Genomic DNA, 25,080 nt, shown 5'->3' on the forward strand with positions numbered 1-25,080 from the left:
CAGTTGGGTGCAGTAGTGCATACCTGTAATCTCAGCAACTTTGGAGGCATGAGGCAGGAGGATCACAAGTTCGAGGCCAGTCTAGATAACTTAGTGTTACCTTGTCTCAAAAATTAGGAAGGGGAGCAGAGATGTGGCTCACTGTAGAGCACCCCTGGGTGCAATCCCTAGTACTGGGTGGGGGAAGTACCTTCCAGTTTTTCAGCTGGGAACTTGTTTTAATGACCCTACTAGCAAAAATGGAGACCACTAAAATTATATAGCTTGTGTGTGCACAATATTGGCAAATTTGTGAAATATATTTTAGCACATTTTCAGTATGTCTTTTTTCCAGTGGAAAATTGATGGAGAGACTATGGAAATGGAAAAACAGGTTACCTGGTCAGTGCATTGATGGAGATCTGTCTCATGATTCTTAGATTGTGGACATGATGGGGTTTAGGACCCGCCTCATATTTTGAGATTAAATTTATAATTTCTGTAAAAAGCCTGGCACAATAGTATTCAATGAATGTTATAGTATACAGGATAAAGAAAAACACTGAAGATGACTCAGCAAATTCCTACAGCTGTGGGCTAGTCCCTTAATGGGCAAGATTGACTATGTACTCATGACTATGTATGTATTTGTGAAGGGTACCTTTCCAAGTTCTAGGGATACAGACAGATATATTGAATCATATTTTTATTTGTTGGTGGCTAGAAAGGGACTTTTTCATAATCACTATCTCTTTTTTCGGGGGGGGGGGCTGGTTATCAGGGATTGAACTCAGGGGCACTCAATACAGAGTCACATCCCCAGCTCTTTTTTGTATTTTCTTTAGAGACAGAGTCTCACTGAGTTGCTTAGCACCTTATTTTTTTTAAATTAATTTGTTATATATAATAGCAAAATGCATTAGAATTCATATTACACATATAGAGCACAATTTTTCATATCTCTGGTTGTACACAGAGTAGAGTCACACCATTCGTATGTTCATACATGTACTTAGGGTAATAATGTCCATCTCATTCCTCCATCTTTCCCACCCCCATGCTCCTTCCTTTCCCCTCTCTCCCCCTTGCCCTACCATAGAGTTCCTCTAATTCTCCAGTGCTCCACCCCCAGCCCCATTATGAACCAGCATCCTTAAATCAGAGGGAAACGAGGAAAACTACCCCATTTATAATTTCTTCAAAAAAATTAAAATATTTGGGAATCAACTTAATGAAAGAGGTGAAAGACCTCTACAACAAAAACTACAGAATGCTAAAAAAGTAAATTAAAGAAGACTTTAGAAAATGAAAAGATCTACCTTGTTCTTGGATAGGCAGAATTAATATTGTCAAAATGACCATTCTACCAAAAGCACTATATAGATTTAATGCAATTCCAATCAAAATACCAATGACATTCCTCATAGAAATAACAAAAGCAGTCATGAAATTCATCTGGAAAAATAAAGAGACCCCCATAGCTAAAGCAATCAGCAAGAAGAGTGAAGCAGGTGGCATCAGTATACTAGACCTTAAACTATACTACATAGCCATAGTAACAAAAACAGCAGGGTATTGGCACCAAAATAGACCTGTAGACAGTGGTACAGAATTGAGGACACAGAGACAAACCCACATAATTACAGTTATCTTATATTAGACAAAGGCTCCTAAAACGTCATGCCTCATTTTTGCTGAGGTTGGCTTTGAACTCTTGATCCTCCTGCCTCAGCCTCCTAAGCTGTGAGATTGATCACAGGTATGTGACACCACACTCAGCATGTCATTATCTCTTCATGAAATTATTGGGAGTTAGTCAAGAATTTTAGGCCCAGTTTACAGATGAGGAATTTGGTGCTTTGAGAATTTGTGAATCGCTGTTAAGTTCAGTAGCCAGAGTTTCTAACCAAAGTCTTCTGAGTTTATCTGCAATTTGAAAAAAAGTGTCCACTAAATGTTAAATATCATATAAAAGTATGCCCAAATTAATGATGTAGAAATATAGCGACTAGGGTCAATGGCAAAACCTGTGGAGAGATTGATGAGACTTGATGTGGGTAAGAAATGAGAGGTAAGCCTTGGAGGAGTGGCTGGGAACAGGGAGAAGTTGGGAAAGTGGTAAGAGCAGTGTTTGCATGGGAAGACTGTACATGTATGGTTCCTTTAGTTAGCAATGTGTGGATGAGTCTTGCTGGGAGTAGATTAGAGCCAGTAGATGTAATAATTTCAAGGCCAGGTTTGAATTTATCATTGTTACTTATTGGCAATGATTTAGAAGGTTTATGAAAAGAGGAGATAATTTAGGATGAAACATAGAAATATTTTAATTTTGAAGGTCATAGGATGGATTCCCTAAACAATTTTTGTATAGGGATAGCTCATGCTTAGTTTCTCAATAAGTAATCACCTTTGACAAAGGTGACAAATCAGAAAATTCAGATTTATAATAACTCTTTCTTCACATGATGGATTAGCAGCATGTTCTTTCACCTAATCTATTTTTAAAAAGCATGTACCTTTGAGACCTTTGATTACAGAATATTCTAGCAGTTATCTGGTTTCTACTGGGAAATCTAAACAAACAGAAAATTTTCATACTTGATAAAAAAAAATTCACTAGGAGTTTTGTTTCTCCCTTCTTTCCTTGTATCTGTCTCTCTGTACCCCTGCTTTGAACTATCTGGATCGAACAGTTTCAACTGTGTTTCTTTTGGCTATAAGGACTGTCAGAAAAATACTTGGCTCATTTTTAAGCATCATATATTTTATGAGTTTAATTGACAGAAAAAAATATGCCCAAGTGATGTCATGTCTGAAGGGTAAGTGAGGGGAAACCTAAAACCTCAAATCTTGGTGAAAGTACTGTTAGCCCAGACCTTGGAACCATAAATGACTAGTACAGTTCTGCCAAATTGTGTGACATGCCCCATTGGTGTTGCCTTCCAGTTGGATTCAACCCTTACATCAGCTTCCAAGAGAGATCTAATTACTATATTTATGGGTAGATATTAGTTTATTATCTGAATAGTTTGAAAGACTGAAAATACTTTTTGCAAGGGTGGGGGGACTCATTTTTTAATAATTGCCATTATGACCTAGATAATATGAATCTCACAAATGTTGACATGTAAGTTCTATAAAAGGCTTTTGAAAACTTTTTTTTTCCAGACTCTGGGAGAGCATGATTAGGTCAGTTCAGGAAACATTTATTCAAGGTTCTACAGTAATATGCAGTCTTTGTGCAGTAAAAGTACAGAGGGAGAGACAGATGTGTACATAATTCCATACTAGAATCTGCCTAAATGCCTGCAAATATATATGTGTTTCTGAGACAGCAGATGGATAGATGGTTTTCTAGCTGCAAATTCTTTTAACTTTTGTTTATCGTGGAAGGTTTTAATTTCATCTTCCATCCTGAAGCTTAATTTCGCTGGATACACAATTCTTGGTTGGAACCCATTTTCTTTCAGTGTTTGAAATATGTTATTCCAGGATCTTCTAGCTTTCAGAGTCTGTGTTGAAAGATCAGCTGTTATCCTGATTGGTTTACCCCTAAATGTAATCTGCTTCCTTTGTCTTGTAGCTTTTAAAATTCTCTCCTTATTCTATATGTTGGGCATCTTCATTATAATGTGTCTACGTGTGGATCTCTTATGATTGTGCACATTCGGCGTCCTGTAGGCTTCTAGGATTTGGGTTTCTGTCTCATTCTTCAAGTCTGGGAAGTTTTCTCATTTTATATCATTGAATAGATTGCTCATTCCTTTGGTTTGGACCTCTATACCTTTCTGTATCCCAATTACTCTTAGGTTTGGTCTCTTTATGTTATCCCATATTTCTTGGATGTTCTGCTCATGGTTCCTTAACAGTCTTGCTGAGCTGTCTATGTTCTTTTCAAGTTGAAATACTTTGTCTTCATTGTCTGATGTTCTATCTTCTAAGTGTTCTACTCTGCTGGTAGTATTCTCAACTGAATTTTTAAGTTGGTTTATTGCTTCCTGCATTTCTAGGATCTCTGTTTGTTTGTTTTTTATAACCTCTATCTCCCTGTATAGTTGATCTTTTGCTTCTTGGATTTGTTTATGTAATTCATTGTGGAAGTGATCTTTCATTGTCTGATTTTGCTGTTTAATGTCTTCCTTAAGACTCCAGATCATCTGAAGCATGTATATCCTGAATTCTTTATCTGACATTCCATCTGCTGCAGCTATTACCTCTTCTAACGTTGAGTTGACCTGCATTGCTTGTGGTCCTTTCTTTCCTTGTCTTTTCATACTGCTCTAGTTTCTTTTTGCTTGGTGAAACTGTTGTGTTATTGACTTTTCCCCCTATATATTTATATTGGTCTTGTATAGTTGCAAAGTCTCCCTCGAAGGCGCAGGCGGTGGCTCTGCCCCTCCTCCAATTGGGACAATGTGCCTACCACGACAGCAGGCCTCTGGGCCTGTTCTGCAGGTAGGTAGCAGGTCTGCCTCCCTTGCAGGTGCTGCGGCGGTTCTGCCCCTCCACAGGCCGCTGGGCCTGATCTGTCTGTCGGTTGCAGGTCTGAGATACCTTGCAGGCGCGGCAGGGGGGTGGGGCGGCTCTGCCCCTCCGTGGGTTTCTGGGCCTGTTCTGCCGGTGGTTGGCAGGTCTGCCTACCTTGCAGGCGCTGGGGCAGCTCTTCCCCTCTGCAGGGTGCTGGGCCTGTTATGTCGGTGGTCACAGGTCCGCCTACCTTGCAGGCGCTGGGGCGGCTCTGACAGCAGATGGATAAGCAAGACTTAGGTCATCTCTGGGTGAAGAACAGCTTCCATTTTTTGGTGTTTACTAAGTGCGTGGGGCTTTATAGATTTAGATCTCTGAACAAATTCAGTGTTTCCTACCAAGCTTTTTGCTGAGGAGGTCTTTCTATTATGCTCCCAGATTATCATATGCACACCGCTTATCACTTAGGCTTATGTTTATTATCAGTGTACTTTATATTCCTACGAGGGAGCAGCTCAAAATTACTGTAACTTCCTTTGTTGGATTGACTGTTGATTGATAGTGGTTTTAGGGCAGGAAGACATGGCTTTAACCAGAAATTTAACGAGCATAATGAATTCAGGCTATGAGCCTGTATCTGGCAAGAGATATTTCTGAGTATCTAATCCTTACCTGTGAACTCAAGTACTCTATAAAGGCTGCTTTTGTATTGTGCTTCCAGGTTGCTTGAATTTTGCTGATTGGAGCATCCAGACCTTATGGAGAAATGGAGTAGATTGGGAAGACAAAGTTGAGTTGGTGTATTTTTGGTCCTTTTTGAAAGCCATTTTGCTGGCCTCTGTGTCTGACCTAGCACTGGATAGTATGTTAAGCTTGATAGTATATTAACCTCTCCCAACCTGAAGGCTGGTATTAAGGTGAGCTGGTGCCTGAATCCTGTAGGAATGTTCCCAATTTTATTGAGAGCAACATGTGAAACTTGAATAAGATTTTCCCACTGTTTTGTAGTTTATTTTCCTGATGAATATGCCTACTTTTTGGGGGACTATAAAAATATACAGCCTCTTGATGAGAGAACCATGTCCTTTGGGAGCTTATGTTGTTAACTTGAGACTGTGTTCCTGGGTCATGGTCATTCTTGTTTCTTCAAAACAGTTATTATTTTCCATTGACAGATTTAAGCAAATCCAAAAGAGCTATGTCTCTGGGTTTTCTTGGCTGCTCTGGATTTCCTTTTGTCATCTTGAGTCAAAAATTTAGGTTTGGCTTGCCTAGTGGGAGCTCACTAATCAGTCATTCTGAAGGATTCTCAAAACAGAAATACCTTCCTTCCTTGTAGTATGTGGTGCTGGTGCCATGTCTTTCTTGGCAGATTTATTGTCAACTATGAAGTACATGGTGCAGGTGGCAAATGCCACCATAGTACCAAACAGGAAATATTCTGTATAGGCTACATAAGAGATGTATACAAAGATTGTTGTTTCCTATGCCTACTCATTTGCATCGACTTAGCACTTGTTCATTAGTTATTACTTCACATAAAGTTAAGTACTCTGTGTGAAGTAATTACATGTGTGTGCATGTTAAAATATATTGAAAACTAACATAAGTGATTAAAATAGCTTCAGTTTGGTTTTCATCTTTAGTTTTATGATGTTTCCACATTCAAAAGGCTTTGTGAATTCTGAATGGCAGTTCTTTCAAGACAGGATCTTGTGGTTAAATGCTGGGATAAAATGTATAGTTTTAGCTTAGTCCTTGGGGAAACAGCGGGCAATTCTCGAAGTTGATACTAAAGAAAGCCTGAGAATTTTGATGCTGTTAGTTTCCTCCATAGAAATATTCCTAAATATCTCTTCCCTATTACTTTTCCTTCATATGGTAGGGCCTCCAAAAATTAAATTCAGGGCTGTTTTCTGCTTCTGGAACCCCCCCTTTTTTTGTACATAGGCATCTGGACCCCTAAAATTCTGCTTGCCAGCCTAGGAGAAGAAAGGCTCTGAGAGTGACTATCTAATCAGGCTTCGGAGTTTTCACAGTCCCTCTGTCAGTATCACATTCCCTTTGGAACTGGGACATCCTCACATCTCAGGGAACCTGCTCCAAGTCACCAGAGACCTCTTCCACCTTCTCCCATCAACTTGAAAGCATTGTTACACTTCATAATGAGCAGGCAGACAGCACACAATCTCTGAAAGTCTGTTAGGATGGAAAAGGTTGAAGAAGGGCCTTTGAAAATGCTCTCCTCCATAAAAATGTTGAGGAAGCAGGTTAAAGTTTTGAGGCACCGGGGAGTATCTCTGCAAGGAAAGGAAAAAAAAAAAAAAACAAAAAAACCAAAAAACAAAAAACAACCCAGAAAAGAAAACCTGGAATCTCAGTAGGAACATCAAGCTTTATGGCATTTGACTTGCGGTATTCCCATCCCCTTCTCTCTCTAGTTCACAGTAGCCTTGTAAGCCAGGAGCTGCCATCACAGTGGAAACCTGCAACCTGGCAGGGAACTGAATGGAGTGGGAGCTCATTCAAAACCCCTCTCACTCTTCCCCTCCTTTTCTCCATACTTCTCCCCCTTTCCCTTCTGCTGCTTCCTCCTCCACCTCCATTAAGCTGTGATGTATGTGAGATCTGAGAACTACTGGTGAAGAGAAAGAGGACCCAGGGGAGTGTATTGTCTCAGAAGCCAATTTCAAATCTCAGTGAAGGGAAAGAGTACCATTAGCTGTTGAGAGTCTGGGATCAGGCAAGACAAATTACAAAGGAGGGTTCTGAATAAACCTTATTTGCCTCGATTATCCATGGAGACTTGGAGAAACTGATGTTTCTCACTGGGGCCTTTTATAAATAAATCACAATGAATTGGAGGGACAATCTCCAATTTGATTCTGTTCAGATAGTCTCTGTTTTAAATGAAGATTTACAATAGTTTCAGAAGAAAATATAGTAATGGATTTCACTTTTGGTAATTAAGTAGCTGAATACATACAAAAGATATTAGTTTACCACAGAGGCCCCATACCTCCCACTGAGCCACCTGCTTAATCCTCATAATCTCCACTAGGATGATCACTGCTTATGAAAGGAAAAGACTAATAGTTTAGCCTAAAGGACTGTGACATAGGACCGGATGCAGGCCACCTTATCTGTCCTTTCAGAGATAGTGAGTTGAATCATATGAACTTGATTATGAAATAGTACTTTGTATAGATTACTTGGCTGTTGGTTTCCTTTGAGCTGTTGGAATTTTTTTAATGGCTGACAGATAACTGCTGTGATATTCGAGCCCTGCCTAAATGAATCAGTGTGACTCACACTTGGTAGTCAGTTACCCTCATCCTTTTTCTGTAGAAACAGTTAATCACTATGTTCAGCCTATCAACATCCAGGCAGACATTTACAATGCCAGGGAAAAAGATTTTCAAAGCTGATTTTTTCTAATGATACTTGATTTGTCTGTCATAGGTGTTGTTATAGGTTTTAGTCTCTTCATAGAATTCTGAAAATTTGCTCATGAGGGTGCAATGGGACCACCTTCTACCTAGAGTTCTCTAGGAGCCAGGTGCTTGGGGTGGGAAGGACATTATGATTGTGGTAGCTTGTTAGCTGTCTCTTGAAAAATAGATTTATACCTAGATCATCTAAAAGAGTTTTTCAATGTACTTTGCTTTTTCATTTTTTGGAAAAGTAATACACATCCATTTTATTTAGCCTGTAAAAATATAGACAAAAATCACAAATGAAAGTAACTTATAATTCTACTGTTGAATAAGACAGGGATATTTTAAATCTACATTGGTAATATTTCATGATTATGCCCATTTCATGTCAACTTTATGATACTTGTCTCTCAGTTCCTCTATTCCTTTCATATTTAGTTGTTGACTGACAGTTCCATTTAAAAACAACTTTTGAGTAGGTCTATGTTAACTCAGTCAAATCTATCTTGATTAAGAAATGATTGACTATGAGATGATTTTAAGTACAGTGCTTTGCAAATAGTGTTCTCACTTGAAAAGATGTGACTACCATTGCTCCAACATGTTATCCTGTGTTGGTGGGTATATAAGGGTTGTTATTGGGTTCATATGCATCACTTTCTAAATGCAGTGAAATAGGCAGGCTGTGGACAGAGCATGCAGGGGCTAGCTATGTACTTACCCGTTCTTCCCTAAACTCCATGATAAGTCCTTGAGGACAGAAGCAATATCCTTATCTTTCATTTTTCTTTGACACTTTGCAGAGTTTAGGATAAACAGTAGGTGTTTAATAAAACCAACTTAAAGATTTGGGTTGACTTTCTGTGACTGATGGAGAGAACCAGAGCCAATTTCCTTTAGATTCCTCACCTTGTCCAATTGTCTTTGTAGTGATAAAGTAGTAAAGTGACCAATAAATTGTGAGTGACTTGGGGGATCTATTAAAACTATCTCCTAAGGGAAGTGTTGATTCAATAGTATCAACATCGTGTATTGGAACTAAATTTAAAATCACACTGCTCGCCCTGAAAGAAATCTAATTACAAAGATTGTCACGTTCCATAGGATGTATATGTTAATTCGTGGCTTTCTCTGAAATCTGTATCTATTTACGTAATCCCAAATTGCATTCCTAGAAAATACTTTGTATTTTTAGAGGTAAAGAATTATGGCATTTTCCAGGATGCTTTTATTTAACAGGAGGAAATTCTTTTATAATGAGGATTCAAGAATGTAGAATACATCCCTACTTTCCTTATCAGTGATGTATGAAATTAAGATTTGAAAAGAAAACCTTGCTTACAAAGTGGTTTGATCATCCACTGTGTTCTGCAGTAGATGATCAGATCTGTTTGCATCAAATAAGTCTTAATCCTTTGTGGTAAAATAATTAGACAAGTCAGGAAATTACATCTATATAGGATTGAAGTAGAAAATGCTGTCAGGATGACTGGATAGGAATGTTAGGGAAGAAACTGTCCTGCACAGATGGCTGTAGGCGGTAGCTTTTTTATGCGATAACCCAGCAGATTGTTGATGAGTCAAGTTGATGAGAAACAATTTGTAGAAAGTGATTGCCCTGACTCCTAGTGGGGAATCGTGGGGTGGAGTCTATTCGAAACTCTTCTTATTTTCCAAGTGGATGTAACTTCTTAGGGCTTCAGTTTACTTATCTGTATAAGAAAAGGTGTAGAGTCAATGATAAGGATCTCATCCAGTTGTCAGTACTATGATTCTGTTGTTATTTGTTGTGGCGTTGGGTTTTAAAAATTTGTAATGATATGATTTTAAACATACAAGTTCAGATATTCCCTATTATTTCTATTCTATTTTTCTTTTCTTTTTTTTTGGTGGGGGGGCCAGGGTGGGTACCAGGGATTTAACTCAGGGGCACTCAACCACTGAGCCACATCCCCAGCCCTTTTTTGTATTTTATTTAGAGACAGGGTCTCACTGAGTTGCTTAGTGCCTTGCTGCTGCTAAGGCTGGCTTTGAACTCACAATCCTTCTGCCTTAGCTTCCCAAACAGCTGGGTTTACAGGCGTGTGCCACACTGTACGTCTATTTTTCTATAATTGAAAAATTAGAGAAAATAACATTTAAAAAATATTTTTGTTTAGTTGTAGATGGAGAAATACCTTTATTTATTTATTTATATGTGGTGCTGAGGATCGAATCCAGGGCTCCGCATGTGTTAGGCAAGCGCTCTACCACTGAGCCACAACCTCAGCCTGAGAAAATAATTTTGAAAACAAATAACATTCATTTTAGAAAAAGTTCAGTTGTATTGTTTTAGCATTAAATATCATTCATAAACCCTCATTGTTTTTGTTGATGTCTTGTATATTTTCTAAATTCTTTAAATATGAATAAGTCTGCATGTTAAATATATTATCTTGACCCATAAAAATATATTTGAGGTTAGCCACAAAATACAACATGTGGAAGTCTTTTCTGTAATATGCAGTATGTAGTATATTATTCTAATTATTTTTTGTGGTTTCTGCATTGTGAAAAATAGTGGTAAAGACATTGTGGCTTCTTAGAGATTTGGTATAGCATATATCAAGAATTGGCTCAATAAAGAAATGAATGTGCTATATTACTTTACACATTTGAGGAAACACAATGAAATGTGTAGGCTTGCTTAACTTTAATTAAGATTTTTTTTGGGGGGGGCGGGGAAGTGAAGCAGAAATAAAGAAAGGTATAAAGGAAATTAACCAATCTTCCTTAGAGAGTAGTTTGCTTTGATCTATGTATCTTCCATAATCATCACCATGCATAAATATACTTTAGCAAAGGGAAATCTGAAATCCTCTTTGCTTTTTAAATTTCAGGTGACTTCATTTTAGGTTAGTGGTTGTTGCCTTTAATTAAAAATGAAAACTATGCCTCGAATAAACTACCATGTGTATAATAGGTGATTCCATTAAAGAAATATAAAGCTGAGATTAAAATAACTGTATGTAGGGGAAAGGAAGAATCTAAGAGCATCATGTAGGCTTAGGATGGATTGGCTGCATGGACATTTTAGAAGTTTGCCACTGTCTGTGAGACTCCAAGGCATGTGTCAACAGTCATGCTGGGTTATGGATGAGTGACACATTTTAAAGTTGAATTTTAGATGCTGAAATTGGTCTTACTTATACCAAAACCCCAACTTGTTTGTTTAATCTCATTTTTTTTTTGCTTTTGAATTCAGAACTGAGTGGAGTCAGCTTCTACTGCAGAGATTTTATTTCAAAGTATAAATAAAGCAGAAAGTCCCTTAATGGAGCTACCTTCTCAAAATTAGTGTGAGCATACTACATTTTACACATTCAGGTTTAGTGAGGCAAGTGATTGATCAAAGTGCTTTTCAAAAATATATTTGGTACACTAGCAGCCTTATTTGAAAGAATTATCCATGTTTGGTAGTTTTTGAATAGAAAATGAAATTTCTGTTCAGCCAAACAATATTAGACTTTTTTAAAAACATTTTTTTAGTTATACATGGACACAATATCTTTGTTTAGTTATTTTTATGTGGTGCTGAGGATCAAACCTAGTGCCTCACGTATGAGAGGCAAGCGCTCTGCCACTGGACCACAACCCCAGCCCCTAGACTTTTTAAGAAATCCTAATTTGTTATATATGACAGCAGAATGCATTCCAACTCACATTACACATATAGAGCACAATTTTTCATGTCTCTGGATGTACACAAAGTAGAGTCACACCATTCGTGTCTTCATACGTGTACTTAGGGTAATGATGTCCCATCTCATTCCACTGTCTTTCCTGCCCCCATGCCCTCTTCCTTTCCCTCCATCCCCTTTGCCCTATCTAAAGTTTCTCCATTCCTCCCATGATTCCCGCTCCCCCCACCCCAAATCCCCATTGTGGACCAGCATCCTCATATCAGAGAAAACATTCAGAATTTGTTTTTTTGGGGATTGGCTAACTTCACTTAGCATAATATTCTCCAACTCCATCCATTTACCTGCAAGTGCCATGATTTTATTCTCTTTTAATGTTGAGTAATATTCCATTGTGTATATACACCACAGTTTTTTTATCCATTCATCTACTGAAGGGCATGTAGGTTGGTTCCACAATTTTGCTATTTTGAATTGTGCTGCTATAAACATTAGCTGTGTCTCTGTTGTACACTGATTTTAAGTCCTTCGGGTATAACCAAGGTGTGAGACAGGTGGGTCAAATGGTGGTTTCCTTCCAAGTTTTCCAAGGAATCTTCATACTGCACCAATTTGCAGTACTACCAGGAATATATGAATGTGCCTTTCCCCCCATATCTTCACCAAAACTTGTTGGTTGTTTGTATTCTTAATAGCTGCCATTCTGACTGGAGTAAAATAAAATCTTAGAGAAGTTTTGATTTGCATTTCTGTAATTGCTAGATATGTTGGATTAGGCCCCAACTTCCTTAATAAGACTCCTATAGCACAAGAAATAAAATCAAGAATCAATAAATGGGATGGATTCAAACTAAAAAGCTCCTCAGCAAAAGATATCATCAGTGAGGTGAATAGAGAGCCTACAGAATGGGAGCAAATTTTTACCACACTCATGGGAGGAAATTTTACATGCACATTAGAGCACTAATCTCCAGGATATACAAAGAACTCAAAAATATCATGATTTGATGAGAAGCTATTGAAAACTCAAAAAACCAAATAACTCAATCAATAAATGGGCCAAGGAACTGAACAGATACTTAGCAGAAGAGGACCTACAGTCAATCAACAAATATACAATATTAGACTTTTGATAGAGATTTCTCCCTTCTCCTCCTCCTCCTCTTTAAATAATTTCAAGTTTGTATTAAAGCTCTCAATGTTATCATCTTTTCTACATGCACCATGTTAATTTGTCAATCTAGTATCACAGTGACACATTAAAGTCACTAATAAATGTCTAGGAGTAATTCCCAAAGCAGGGACACCTGAGAGCAGTAGTTTGTGCAATTATAATTAGGACAAATAATTGGGGGCCTCGGTCTAAGCTAAGTGCCACCCCCTCCCTTGTTAATAGCAGAGATTGCCTATGCATACCTCGTGTGGCCTGCTGATAGGAGGCTGGGATTGTTACTCAATCTCACATACAGTTTGATTTTTTATTACTGTGAGAGGGGTTGTCTTTCATTGCCTCTTGATATCTGGCATGAAAAGCTCATCACCAGTCCTCAGAAACATGTGGGCTTCGCAGTCTATGGAAATAGCTTTGTGGTGGTGGGTTTGTTGTTGGTGTTCTTAACCTGCAGTCCTTATGTAAGTGTGGGTTAATGAAGAAAATGATATCCGTTTTTTACAGTACACGTGCCTATGCTAAGAAAGAAACTTATCGGTTTGTGTTTCTGTTTTTATTTGTAGATATAATACTTTGCCCAGCAGAAGAACTCTGAAGAATTCAAGATTAGTGAGTAAGAAAGATGACGTTCATGTCTGCATCATGTGTTTACGTGCCATCATGAATTACCAGGTATGCTTGTGCTTCTGGGCCCCGAAAGAAGTCGGAATTCATCAGACTTGGGTCTTGTTCTCTTTGGCTTCTCTGTGTTCTTTCTATCTGAAGTAAATATCATGATTTGATGAGAAGCTATTAAAAAAGAAAGGTCTGGTTCATTCTAATGCTCCAGTTTTAACTTATTGCTGTGATATTTTAATTAGTATTTATAATTTATATTTTTTTTCCTCTTTTTTTTTGGTACCAGGGATTGAACCTAGGGACATTTAACCATGGAGCCACATCCCCAGCCCTTTTTATATTTTAATTAGAGACAGGGTTTCATTAAGTTGCTTAGGTCCTCTAAGTTGCTGAGGCTGGCTTTGAACTCACAATCCTTCCTGCCTCAGCCTTCTGAGCTTCTGGGATTACAGATGTGTGCCACTGAGCCTGGCCTATAATTTGTAGTAATTAAAAGGAAAGGTGATTTTCTTCTACAGTGGTCGCCGAGTTGCCTAGATGACTTGGTAAATGCTTGTAAGCCCAGAACAGAGAGTAAACCACTGGCTGTAGACAATAATGGAAGAGCACCTACCACATTGGGTGGGTCAGTGTTTCCCAAAGGCGGGAAAGTGAACAAGAAGTTACAAGGAGTTGGACTTAGTGGTTCCTAATCTTTATATGAAGCACCTGGTGGATCCTGGTTAAAAGTGCAGATTCCCCTTCAGGTGGTAGTGAAACAGGTTGAGGCTGCTTAGAAGCAGTGCAGCCTGTGGTTTGGGTTAATCCTAACAGTACAGAGGAAGTTAGAGCCTGGAGGACCCGAGGTGAACTGACAGAGTTACATGTGTAGGTAAGCAAACCAAGGGTATACATTAAAAACAGTAGGGTTCAAACATAAAAAGAAATTTTATTTGTATTGATATGGATGCCACAGGTAAGTTCAATTAGAAATAGAAAAAAAATATACAAGTAGAGGATCCATGTTAGTGTTCAAAGCCAACATAAGGTTGCTGAATTGAATTTAAGAAGGGAAACATTCATTTGTTCCTTCTCTAAATCAGTAGATATCTTTTACACACACACACACACACACACACACACACACACACACACGCACAAACATGCAAACATTCTCATTAATTATACAGGACAGTAAAATGCATTTTGATACATCATACATAAATGGAGTATAACTTCTCATTTGTCTGGTTGTACATAATGTAGAGTTACACAGGTTATGTAATCATATATGCACATAGGGCAATAATGTCCAATTCATTCTACAATTATTCGTATCCCCATGTCCCTACCTCTCCCCTGTGTCTCATCCAAATTACCAATGCTCCCCTCCCCCTTTATTGTGAATTAGCATCCGCATATCGAGAAAACATTCCGTCATTGGTTCTTTGGAATTGGCTTATTTCACTTAGCATAATATTCTCTAGTTCCATCCATTTACTGGCAAATGTCATAATATTATTCTTCTTTAAGGCTGAATAATATTACATTGTGTATATATACCACATTTTCTTTGTCATTCATCTATTGAAGGCCATCTAGATTGGTTCCATAGTTTAGCTATTATGAATTGTGCTGCTATAAACATTAATGTAGCTGTATCACTGTAATATGCTGACTTTAAGTTCTTGGGGTATAAACTTAGGAGTGGGATACCTACATCAAATGGTGGTTCCATTTCAAGTTAGATAGCTTTTGTATTTTGTCAGACAGAGCCTCTGTTCTACTCACTGAGAATACAGCATTAAGTGAATTAGTGGCCCAGGGAACTAACTTTTAAGAGAGAGTGAGCAGATAACAAAATAAATTGATAAATTATATGGTGTGTCAATAATAATGATGATAAAGTGAAATGAAGGCTGAATCATGGTTTTACAAAGGTAGGCTTTTAAACTTATGAACCCAAGTAAATCTCAAAGCACCCTTATCATTGATACTATCATTGATAGTGTTATTCTCCCCATTTTACTTACAAGGAAACTGAAACACAGAAGTTAAGTAATTTTCCCAAAATCATATAGCAAATAAGTGGCAAGGTCAGGCTTTGAACCCAGAGAAACTTTACTAAGCATTGCAAAAAACAATCAGGAAATAGGAAGTGCTTAAGATGTATATGCATGTTTAAATAAGCTAGCTAGGAAAGTGTTACTGAGGAGATAATATTTAATCAGAACTTGAATTAGGCAACAAAGGGAAGGTTAGAATAAATCTGGTTTTCCCAAGACGCAGAATGGAGACCAGGTTGGCTGGATCAGAATGAGGAACGAGAAGAGTAAAAGGTAAAGACAGAAGTAACAGAGAACTGCTTATGTAGGACTTCATAGTTCAGGGAAAGGACACTGGTCTTGTTGAAAGGGAAAAGCTAGTAAATATGATGCTTGCATTTAATATGATGGGTTTGGCTGCTGTGCTTAGAATTGACCTTGGAGGGCAAAGGCAAGGGGGTGTAAACCATTTAGGAGGCTATTGGCAGTAATTTTGGTGAGCACTGATGGTGTATGACTCAGGATTATAGGAGCAGAGTTGAGAGAGGTGGTCAGATTCTGGTTTTATTTTGATGGTAAAGGCAGTGGCATTAAGTATGTGGTGAGAGAGTAGGCGAGGAGAAAAGGTGGTACCAAGGATTTCATCCTGGGTATCTATAAGATTCGGTTGTCATTCACTAAGAAGGAGAAGGCTACAGGATGATAAAATTGGAGGAAGATCATTTGGAGTTCCATTTGGTAGATTTTAACTTTGAGATATGCATAAGACCTCCAAATAGTGATTTAAGTGTAGTTGAGTATGTTAGTCTAGATTCCAAGACAGAGGTCTGGGCTGGAGATATAAATTTTTTAAAAAATATTACTAGTTGTCAATGGATTTTTAAATTTTATTTATTTATATGTGGTGCTAAGAATCATACCCAGTGCCTCACACGTGCTAGGCAAGTGCTCCTCCACTGAGCTACAAATTTGAGACTAGTTAGCACATAGAGCATTTAGGAAACTAGGAGTATGAATGAAATCTGTGGGGCCAACAGAGAAGTAAAGAGGTCCAAAGTATGAACCGTGGGACACTCCATTTAAATGTTTAAGAGATGAGGAAAAACTAGTTCACCGGAGAAGTAGCCAGGAAGGTAGAGCTATCTGAAGACCATGTTTCAAGAAGGGAATGCTCCACTTTGTCTAATGCTCCCAAGCTGAGTGTGGTGGCTCATGTCTATAATACAGTGACTTGGGAGGGCGAGGCAGGAGAATCTCAAGTTCCAGGCCAGCCTGGCAACTTGGTGAAATGCTGTTTACCCAATTAAAAAACAAAAGAGACTGGGACTGGGGACATAGCTCAGTGGTAGAATGCTTGCCTAGCATGTGCCAGGTTCTGGGTTTGGTATCCCTGTTACTGAAAGAAGAAAAATGTTGCTGCTGAATCATATAAGATGAGTGAGGCCATTGACTAACAAAATGTCGGTCATTGGTGATATTGGCAAGAATAGATTCAGAGGTATGTTGGTCAGCTTTTCATCACTGTGACCAAACGACCAGACAAGAACAACTTAGAGGGTAAAAAAGTTTATTTTGGGCTCATGGTTTAATAGATTCAGTTCATGATTGGCCAACTCCACTGCTCTGGGTTTGAGGTGAAACAGAACATCTGGTGGAAGGGTGTGACACAGGAAGGTTGCTCAGCTCATGGCAGCCAGGAAGCCAAGAGAGCACAAGGAGCCACGAACAAGTACATCATCCCCAAGGACACCCCCCTCCCTCCAGTGACCTGCTTCCTCTAGCCAAGTCCCATGTCTACACTTACACAGTAATCCACTCAAATTACTAATCCGACAAATAGATGAATCCATGATTGTGTTGCAACTGCCATAATCTCATTGTTTTGTTTAACATTCCTGTACAGTCTACTGTGAGCTTTTCTGGGAACCACCTCACATCCAAACTCTTAACAAGTGGGCTGTGGAGTAAAATGCCTGGTGGGAGTGGATTCAACAGCAAATGAGAGGAATCAGAGATCCTGAGTATTTAGGGGGAATTTTGTTGTAAGGATAACAGAAACGAGAGGAGGTAGCTAGACTCATTGTGGTATCAAAGAGGGTTTTGCTGCAGTTGTTTTAAGATAAGAGCATTTTTCATGATGTTTTTATGTTCATGATAATGAATTAGTAGACAGGGAAAGGTGATGGTGAGTGGAGGAATTTCTGTAGCATATATTTTTGAGGAGGTGAGAGGGAATGAAATCAAGGACTTAAGTGCAGGGATTAGCCTCAAATGGAAGCATGGAAGAGTTCATTTGTGGAAAGAGGTGAGGAGGTTAACCATAGATCTTTGTGTGTGGGTGATATGGTTGGAGCTTTTGGAAGGATTTTCTGATTGCATACATTTTTCTCAGTGTAAGAGGAAATAGTTCATAAGCTGACAGTAAATTTAGGAGAGAGAAGGTAATTCCTCAATTTAGTAGAATCAAATTTCTTAAGCTTGTTCTTTGTGTAGAAGGGTGATATAACATACCTCAGAGAAAGACAGGTTTTCTAGGCCCTTGGTTCTGGGAGCCCAGAGAAGGGACTTGATGGAGCGATTCCTAACTGCTAAGTGAAGTCACCTGGAAGCTTAAAAATTTTCAGATTCCAGGGCTCTGTTGTTGAGATTCAGACCAAATTAACCTGGGTGGATCTTGGGGAATCAATCAGTGTTTCGTTTTGTCTTTCAAATGATTGAATGAGCAGGCTGAGTTGAGAATCCCTTGGATAGGGCTTTTTTTTACTAATTTTGGGGGGATGGGGGGACACTGGGGATTGAACTCAGGAGACTTGGTCACTGAGCCACATCCCCAGCCCTTTTTTGTATTTTATTTAGAGACAGGGTCTCACTGAGTTGCTTAGTCCTCGCTTTTGTTAAGGCTGGCTTTGAACTTGTGATCCTCCCATCTCGGCCTCCCTAGCCACTGGGACTACAGGCCATGTGCCACTGTGCCTGGCCTTTTCACTATTTTAATAAAGAAAAATGTGTAACTTATGTATATATAGGAAGATAAGCCTTTGATGATGGCATCCCCGATATTTTCAATACAGAAGTATGTTTTGACAATAATGTGCATTTGTGATGACCTCATTTATGATAGTGTATCATTGTTACATGAGAGAGAACCTTCAGATTTTTTGTTTTTAACTAATATTGACTATCACCTGACCTATTTCCTAATGCTTTTTTGTTTTTTTTTCTCCCACATTTCAGTATGGTTTCAACATGGTCATGTCTCATCCACATGCTGTTAATGAGATTGCACTAAGCTTGAACAACAAGAATCCCAGGTGAGCTTCCTTTGTACTGTAAGTCTAAATCTAACTAGAGCTAGTTAACACTTAACAAAAGTTAAAATTTTGAAACTCTCAGGTGTGGTTTGCTGAAATAAGACTGACTGTAAAGTACTTGGCTGTGTGGATTTTTTTCCTTTCAGCCAAGTTACATCTTTACATGGGGCAGAGTTGAGCACCTGGTGACAACTTTAGCCATTCACTTTGCTCCTTAAGCTTTTATTCCTTTCTAGGTCTGGTATTAAACATCTTTGCTGCTAAATTGGTGAAGAGAATTAAGCTGTAAGTTTGTCCAGACATGGGACTAGGAGAGTCTTAAATTACTAATAGCTAATTGAAACCACCGTTTCTTATCCACATTTTGCTTCCTAACTTTACATATGTACCTTTAGTTAACAAATAGAAAAACAAATGAACAGATATGCAGATTTCTTTAATATTTGTTTTCTTTAAAGACCAGACACAGATTAATTGCCTTACAAATTACCTCTAGAAGTCTCTCATCAACAGTTTCTCTTTTGGTTATCTTGAGCTTTTCCAACTTGGTGAGGTATTCTGTTTCAAATATATAGTTCCCTTCCCTGAGATGCAATATATAAACTGAGTATCTAGAAACTGTTAATTCACCTTAAAAATATGATTGTAAATTAGGCCTTTCTAGGAATGTAATGCAGTGTGTAAAGATTACTTAAATATTGAGTAGTATTTCTTAAAACTTCCCCTGAATAAATCTACAACTTAGTGATTTCTTACTTTCTTTATTAAAATCCTAACTAGTCATGTCTCTGCCTTCCACTATAGAAAAGTTATTATTCATTTTTCTTAAGACAGTTGATACTGTGGAATTTCAGAACAGTCTTTGTTAAGAGGTTGGCAATAGTTTTTATTCCGGAACAAAGATGAAATATTTAAGTGATCTTACGGTGAAGAAACAATGCCATTTCTTTTTCGACACTGTATTTACAAACTTAGAATGATCTCTAGATTCTCCTTTCAAAAATATTTCAGATGGAGTTTTATTTTCTTGAGTCAGAGAAAATATTTTTGCACTAGTACAGCTGTAATCCAACTCCTCCCAGATCTCCTGCATATGAAGAAGTGATAGAAACTTTTGTGGTCACATGGGATTTTAATAGATCTATCTGCATGTGAGCAGATTTGAAGTGTAAAACATAAATTTGAGTTGATTTTGAGCTTTCTCATATTATACCTCTGACTCTAAAACCAGGAAGAATATTCAGTTGTTACTTTTGTGTGTGTGTATTCTCATGTTTCCTATTGTTTTTAGCTCATCAGTAAAATTTTTTCAGCTCTGTTGCTCTGAGTCACTTGATAATTTGACTGAAAGAATTAGTGAAATTTCATTAATAAGTGAAATTCGTAAATTTTGGGTGTAGGAAGCTTGCCTTCCACATTTGCTGTTTTAGACAAAGCACATATCGAAAAGTCGGTAAAGTTTTCAAAAAGTGATTTAGTATAACTATGTAACAGAATAAAGGTTTAAAAAGCACAAGGGAAAATGATGATTATTCTCATATTCATCTTGGAGGCAGGAGTAGATGACTCACCATGTCATTTTCACCGATCTGTGTTTTTCTTTTTTCTTCTTGTTTTGACAGAACAAAAGCCCTTGTCTTAGAACTGTTGGCAGCCGTTTGTCTTGTCAGAGGAGGGCACGAAATCATTTTATCAGCTTTTGATAACTTCAAGGAGGTAGGATGCACTACAGTTTAATAAGCCTGCTCACTCAAAGAGCTCATATTGGGATATCCTCAAGCAGAATGACTTTACCTCTTCATTCGTTCTAGGATCCAAAGAGTGTAATCGCTGATTTTCTAATATATCACCGAGAGGAAAGGCGTGAAGCTAGCCTATACATCTTAAATTTGGGTGTTTTGTTTCTACCACAATTTAATGATATTTGCAGTACAATATTTTCATTTGAGGAATATGAAATGGTCAGTTTGAAAACAGATTTTGTCACATGCATATGGTTTTCCTTAGGGTTGAAAATATGTAGATAATATCCTATAAATTTCATGAACTTTTTCATCAGAGTTGCTTCTCCCAAGTAGTATTTTATTATAATTGCTTTGTTGGATGCTATGAAAAACCTGTCAAATAAATATAGACACTTAGTTCAGGAGTTTGTGATTTTACTAATTAAGTGGTCCTGTCACAAAACTATAAAGTAGTGGACATGCATGGTTGAATGTAAAGACTGAGTTCAAAAAAAGAAACCATTACACATTGATAATATGACACCAAGAATTCTGCCCCAAAGTATCAAGACATCGCAGCTGCGATAATACCAGTCTCCCTTAGGGGTAGTGGACAGTTACATGACCTAGAAGAATATGTAGGCATATTTCTCAGTATATGCCTACATTCAATGCAAATTTGAGGAAAAAGATGTCAAGAATAGCCCTGGAGAATATTGACGGCACTTGGAGCCCAGGTTACAGGAGGACCCTCAGATTCGTGACTTACCCTGGCAGTCCCATTTAATTCCAGGTGTTGCTGGATTAAGACTTAAGATGTGTTATAGTCCAGATCTCACAGCGACTTCCACCCTTCCTGTTTTCTTTGCTGCAAGCCTCTGGAGGAAGAGAGCATGAATAGTGTTTGTTGAGCACCGACTCTATTCTAGGGCTGCACCAGCTCCACACAAGAAATTTTCTGGTTCTATATTAGCATCTTTGGAACAACTGTTAATATTTCCTTTATATAAAAGAACAAACTAAAATTCAAATTGAGGGTTTCCTATGGTCACAAAAAGCCAGGCTTAGGGTTTGGTGTTCCTGATCCTAGAGACTTCCATGAAACCATGCTGAAGTGTGGGCCCAGTTGTGTGTGAACTTCTCAGAGAAATAAGGGAAATACTGAGTTAGCACCAGAGAGCCAACCTCCCTACCTTCACCTCCCTAATTGGACTCACCACCCCAGCTGCCATATGTACTGGAGAGTGGTTCTATGATGCTCCACATGGGATGGGGAGCTTCCAACATGTGGGCTGGACAAACACTCCTCTTGTCTCTTATTTATGTCACCTTTCTTCTTCCATTTGGTGCTTAGATTTTGACATTATCCACTTTGTTACTGCTGACTATGGAGAGAATCAAAGAGTTTGTTTATTTGTTTTGTTTCAATTTATTTGGCCCTAGTGATAGCAAAAAAATACTCAGGTTCTAAGACAATGATGAAGAATAAGAGTGAATCTTTAAATTCATATTCTGCTTTCAAAACAAGTAATTTTTGTAAACAAGAAAAGCCTTTCTCTGAATGTTTTAATAATACATCATATGTAAATATATAAATTTTACATTTATAAATAAGGAGGTATGTTTGTATGTTTGGGTGGATGGTTTTTCAAGGAAAAATAAATAGCATATACTGCTAGAATAACTTATAAAAATTTATGATTAGATCATATTTGGAAATATCACATTCTACACTGAAAGCATTTACAATGCAGATATCAGTGACCCTTGTTATAACTAGTGTTTTGACTGTCATCTGATTATACTACTGGTCAAATTATATCCTAAAGATTTAATTGTATAGAATCAGAATCAAAGCTAGTAACTTATGAGATTAATGTTGGGTTTTGCTTTATTTTTGCTGAAATAGAATCTCTTTGTTATGCATAGCAGGCATACAAACTTCTGCACAATTGAGTTTTAACTGTCTGGTGTCAGAATTGCCCATGGTTTAGCCATTTAGGGCATCATATGTACTTAGTTGAAGAAAAACGTAGTCCTGCTAAATCAATAGCTGTCTAGTTGTCATCCAAATTAGCTTTAAGTTTGAGCTTTTAGAGTTTTAATCAAAACCTGCTTCATTTCTGTAATTACTTAAGAGGGAAGGTGCTATTTACCTTCTTTTTGTCCTTGGCATAGGCATTTGCCATATGGGAGAAAGGTCAAGGCCAGAGCTATGTGCTCTGGTCCTGCATTTATCTCTAGCTGTAGCCTTTTGTAGACAGCCCAAGCCCAAGGATTATCCTGATTGCCATGTGAACAGGGACAAGGCAGGAACATGCCCCTGGGAAACTTTGTTCTTAGGCTGATGCTCTTTTGACCTATTCCTATTTATCCTATCTTGGAGTGGAAAAAGCGTTACTTTGCTATGATCTTGTTCTTAAAAAATGTAATGGCATTCACAGCTCAATCTTTTACTTCCCTCTCTTTTTATCCTTCCCTCTTTATGTGAGTTGATTTTTAAAAAAAATATATAATTCACAGTGAAGGGTGTGTTCTTTAATGCTTTCAGCCAAAATGTCACTGGAATCTTTGGGCTCCAAGGAGCCTCGCAGCCTATCCTTGTATATATTCTTGAATACAAGGATATGCTACTGTGCAGATAGGGTTTTGGTCAGTGAGTAAGACTGACAGATAGGGTTTTTGTCAGTGAGAAGCTACCTGTGGCAGAGAGTACCAGATCAGGTAGAGGACACTGGGCATAGGACCAAAGGACCATTGGCCTTCATGAAGATTGTTTTTAAAGCTTTTAACTCTTTCTAGGAGAAGGAAGAAGAGGTTATCCCTGTTTCTGCAGGGAGTAGAGCAGGGAATTTCAGCATCTGCTTTTTGTAGTTAGACCCTCTGGGTTTTGACTACTGTTAGAACTCAGGCGAGCAGACCGCCTTCATGTAGAACTAGATGTAGAGAGAAGTTTAGAGACCACTCATTTTAAGTACTTAGCAGGAATTTTATTCGCTCCCCCTCCAGAGCCAACAAATCTATCAGGTATCGTTTGGCTCTTAATACATTTTTATATATGATTACATTGTTTTCTCATGTTTTGGTTAATATTGAAGATCCTAGCAAATTTGTTTTCTGTTTTGTTTTCTCCCAAAGAATCTTGTTATGAGTCATGCAATATGTGAAGTACATGTTTCAGGAAAAGTGATGGCCCCCTTATTTAATGGTATCTGATGGTGGAAAGAATGTTAGCCCAAGGCCTTGCTTATTATAAGCTGGGGAGCAAGCACATATGCTGCTTCCATGTATGGGATGATAAATGAATTTTAGTTGCATAAATTCAGTCAGTAAACTTATAGTTTGTGTGGGTTGTGGTATGCATCAAAACATCAGTATATTGAGTTGATGAAGTCTAGATCATTAACAGTCAACTGCTGTGTTACTTGAATTCTTTTCTTGTAAGAAAATTTAAATAAGGGGAATTAACACATCTGTTTTTGTGTCGAAACATCTTCTTATGAAAATTTATGGTCCTGAAAGGAGGATCAGGGTGAGAACAAGAAACCATCTGTTTTTCTGTATTGGATAATTTAGCCATGTGGAAGGACATACAGCCATCTTCCCTAAGTTGTTTCTTTCTCTTCTTTCTTTTTTGCATGGTGTGTGTGTGTGTGTGTGTGTGTGTGTGTGTGTGTCTGTCTGTCTGTCTGTCTGTCTGTCTAAAATGCAGAAGAGTGAGTGAAAGAGAGGGAGAGAGAGGGAATGGAGTCTACTCACTCTACTTCACTCAGGTATCTAGTTTTGAGTCTGATGCCTCCCATATTCAGCGAGGGGTTGCTTTTGGAAATACGTGTGGTTATTTTGGTATTTGAATTGGTTCAGGTTCTTGTTTGCCAGGAGCAGAAACATACTCTAACAGATAGGAAAAGGTAGATTAGAAGGATGTTGAGAAATGCACAGATTGACTAGGAGCCTAGAGAATGAGGATGGGAGAGTGGATGGGCGTTCCTAAACTGTGGCGGGACTCTGGCTGTGCCCTTGAGGCTGAGCCCCCATAAACACTGTTGACGGTTCTGATCGTGCCTTTTCTTCTCTCCCCAGCAACAGGGACCACAGGTAGCAATCCACTGGGTCATTAAACTGCACCTTTTGGTGAAAGAAGTCAACCAGCACCCACTTCAGATTTATAAACACTATATTTAATCCAGTTTCTTATAGGAATGTTGAAGTCTTTGATCTAGATCATCTTCTCCTCAAATTTTTCATATCTTGTTTCTTGATTGTTTTTTTCCCTTATATTCTTCGATATATTTGAGAAATTGCCTTACTTTAAAAAGTATCCCCAAAAGTCTGGGCAAAAATGTTTATATTTGAAATCAAAGAGGAAAAGTACTGAGGCCCCATAGACTGTGGTGGAATAGCCTTCTGTGACATGAATGACAAAACCCTCTGAGGATTTGGAGCCACTAGCTCTCCCAGGCTGCTGGGAGGTGCACCTGGAATTCATCAGGATTTTCAGACTAATGATAACTGTGTTCTCATCTGCTTCCAGAATGCAGCATCTGCCTTGAGCAAAATAGCTTGAGTTTGTATTTTAAAGGCCCCACTGCCTCCCACTTCTGACCTTCTAGTATAGATACTTGGAGTCTTGTGAAACGAGTCTCTCAAGGCCACCACCTCTCTTGTA

General features: G+C 38.2%; 1 protein-coding gene across 13 annotated transcripts in view; it reads left to right on the forward strand.

Moving 5' to 3' along the window:
- Positions 1–25,080, forward strand: part of Fmnl2 (formin like 2) — a 278,150-nt gene that overhangs the window by 198,876 nt on the left and 54,194 nt on the right. For all 13 annotated transcript variants that reach the window (XM_078017409.1, XM_078017408.1, XM_078017413.1 and 10 more), the window contains 3 exons: positions 13,298–13,406; positions 18,611–18,687; positions 20,310–20,403. In XM_078017409.1, coding sequence (XP_077873535.1) covers positions 13,298–13,406; positions 18,611–18,687; positions 20,310–20,403 — 280 coding nt within the window. The remainder of the gene's footprint in view (positions 1–13,297; positions 13,407–18,610; positions 18,688–20,309; positions 20,404–25,080) is intronic.

Source organism: Ictidomys tridecemlineatus, chromosome 7 (genome assembly GCF_052094955.1).
Source record: "Ictidomys tridecemlineatus isolate mIctTri1 chromosome 7, mIctTri1.hap1, whole genome shotgun sequence".
NCBI lineage: Eukaryota > Metazoa > Chordata > Mammalia > Rodentia > Sciuridae > Ictidomys > Ictidomys tridecemlineatus.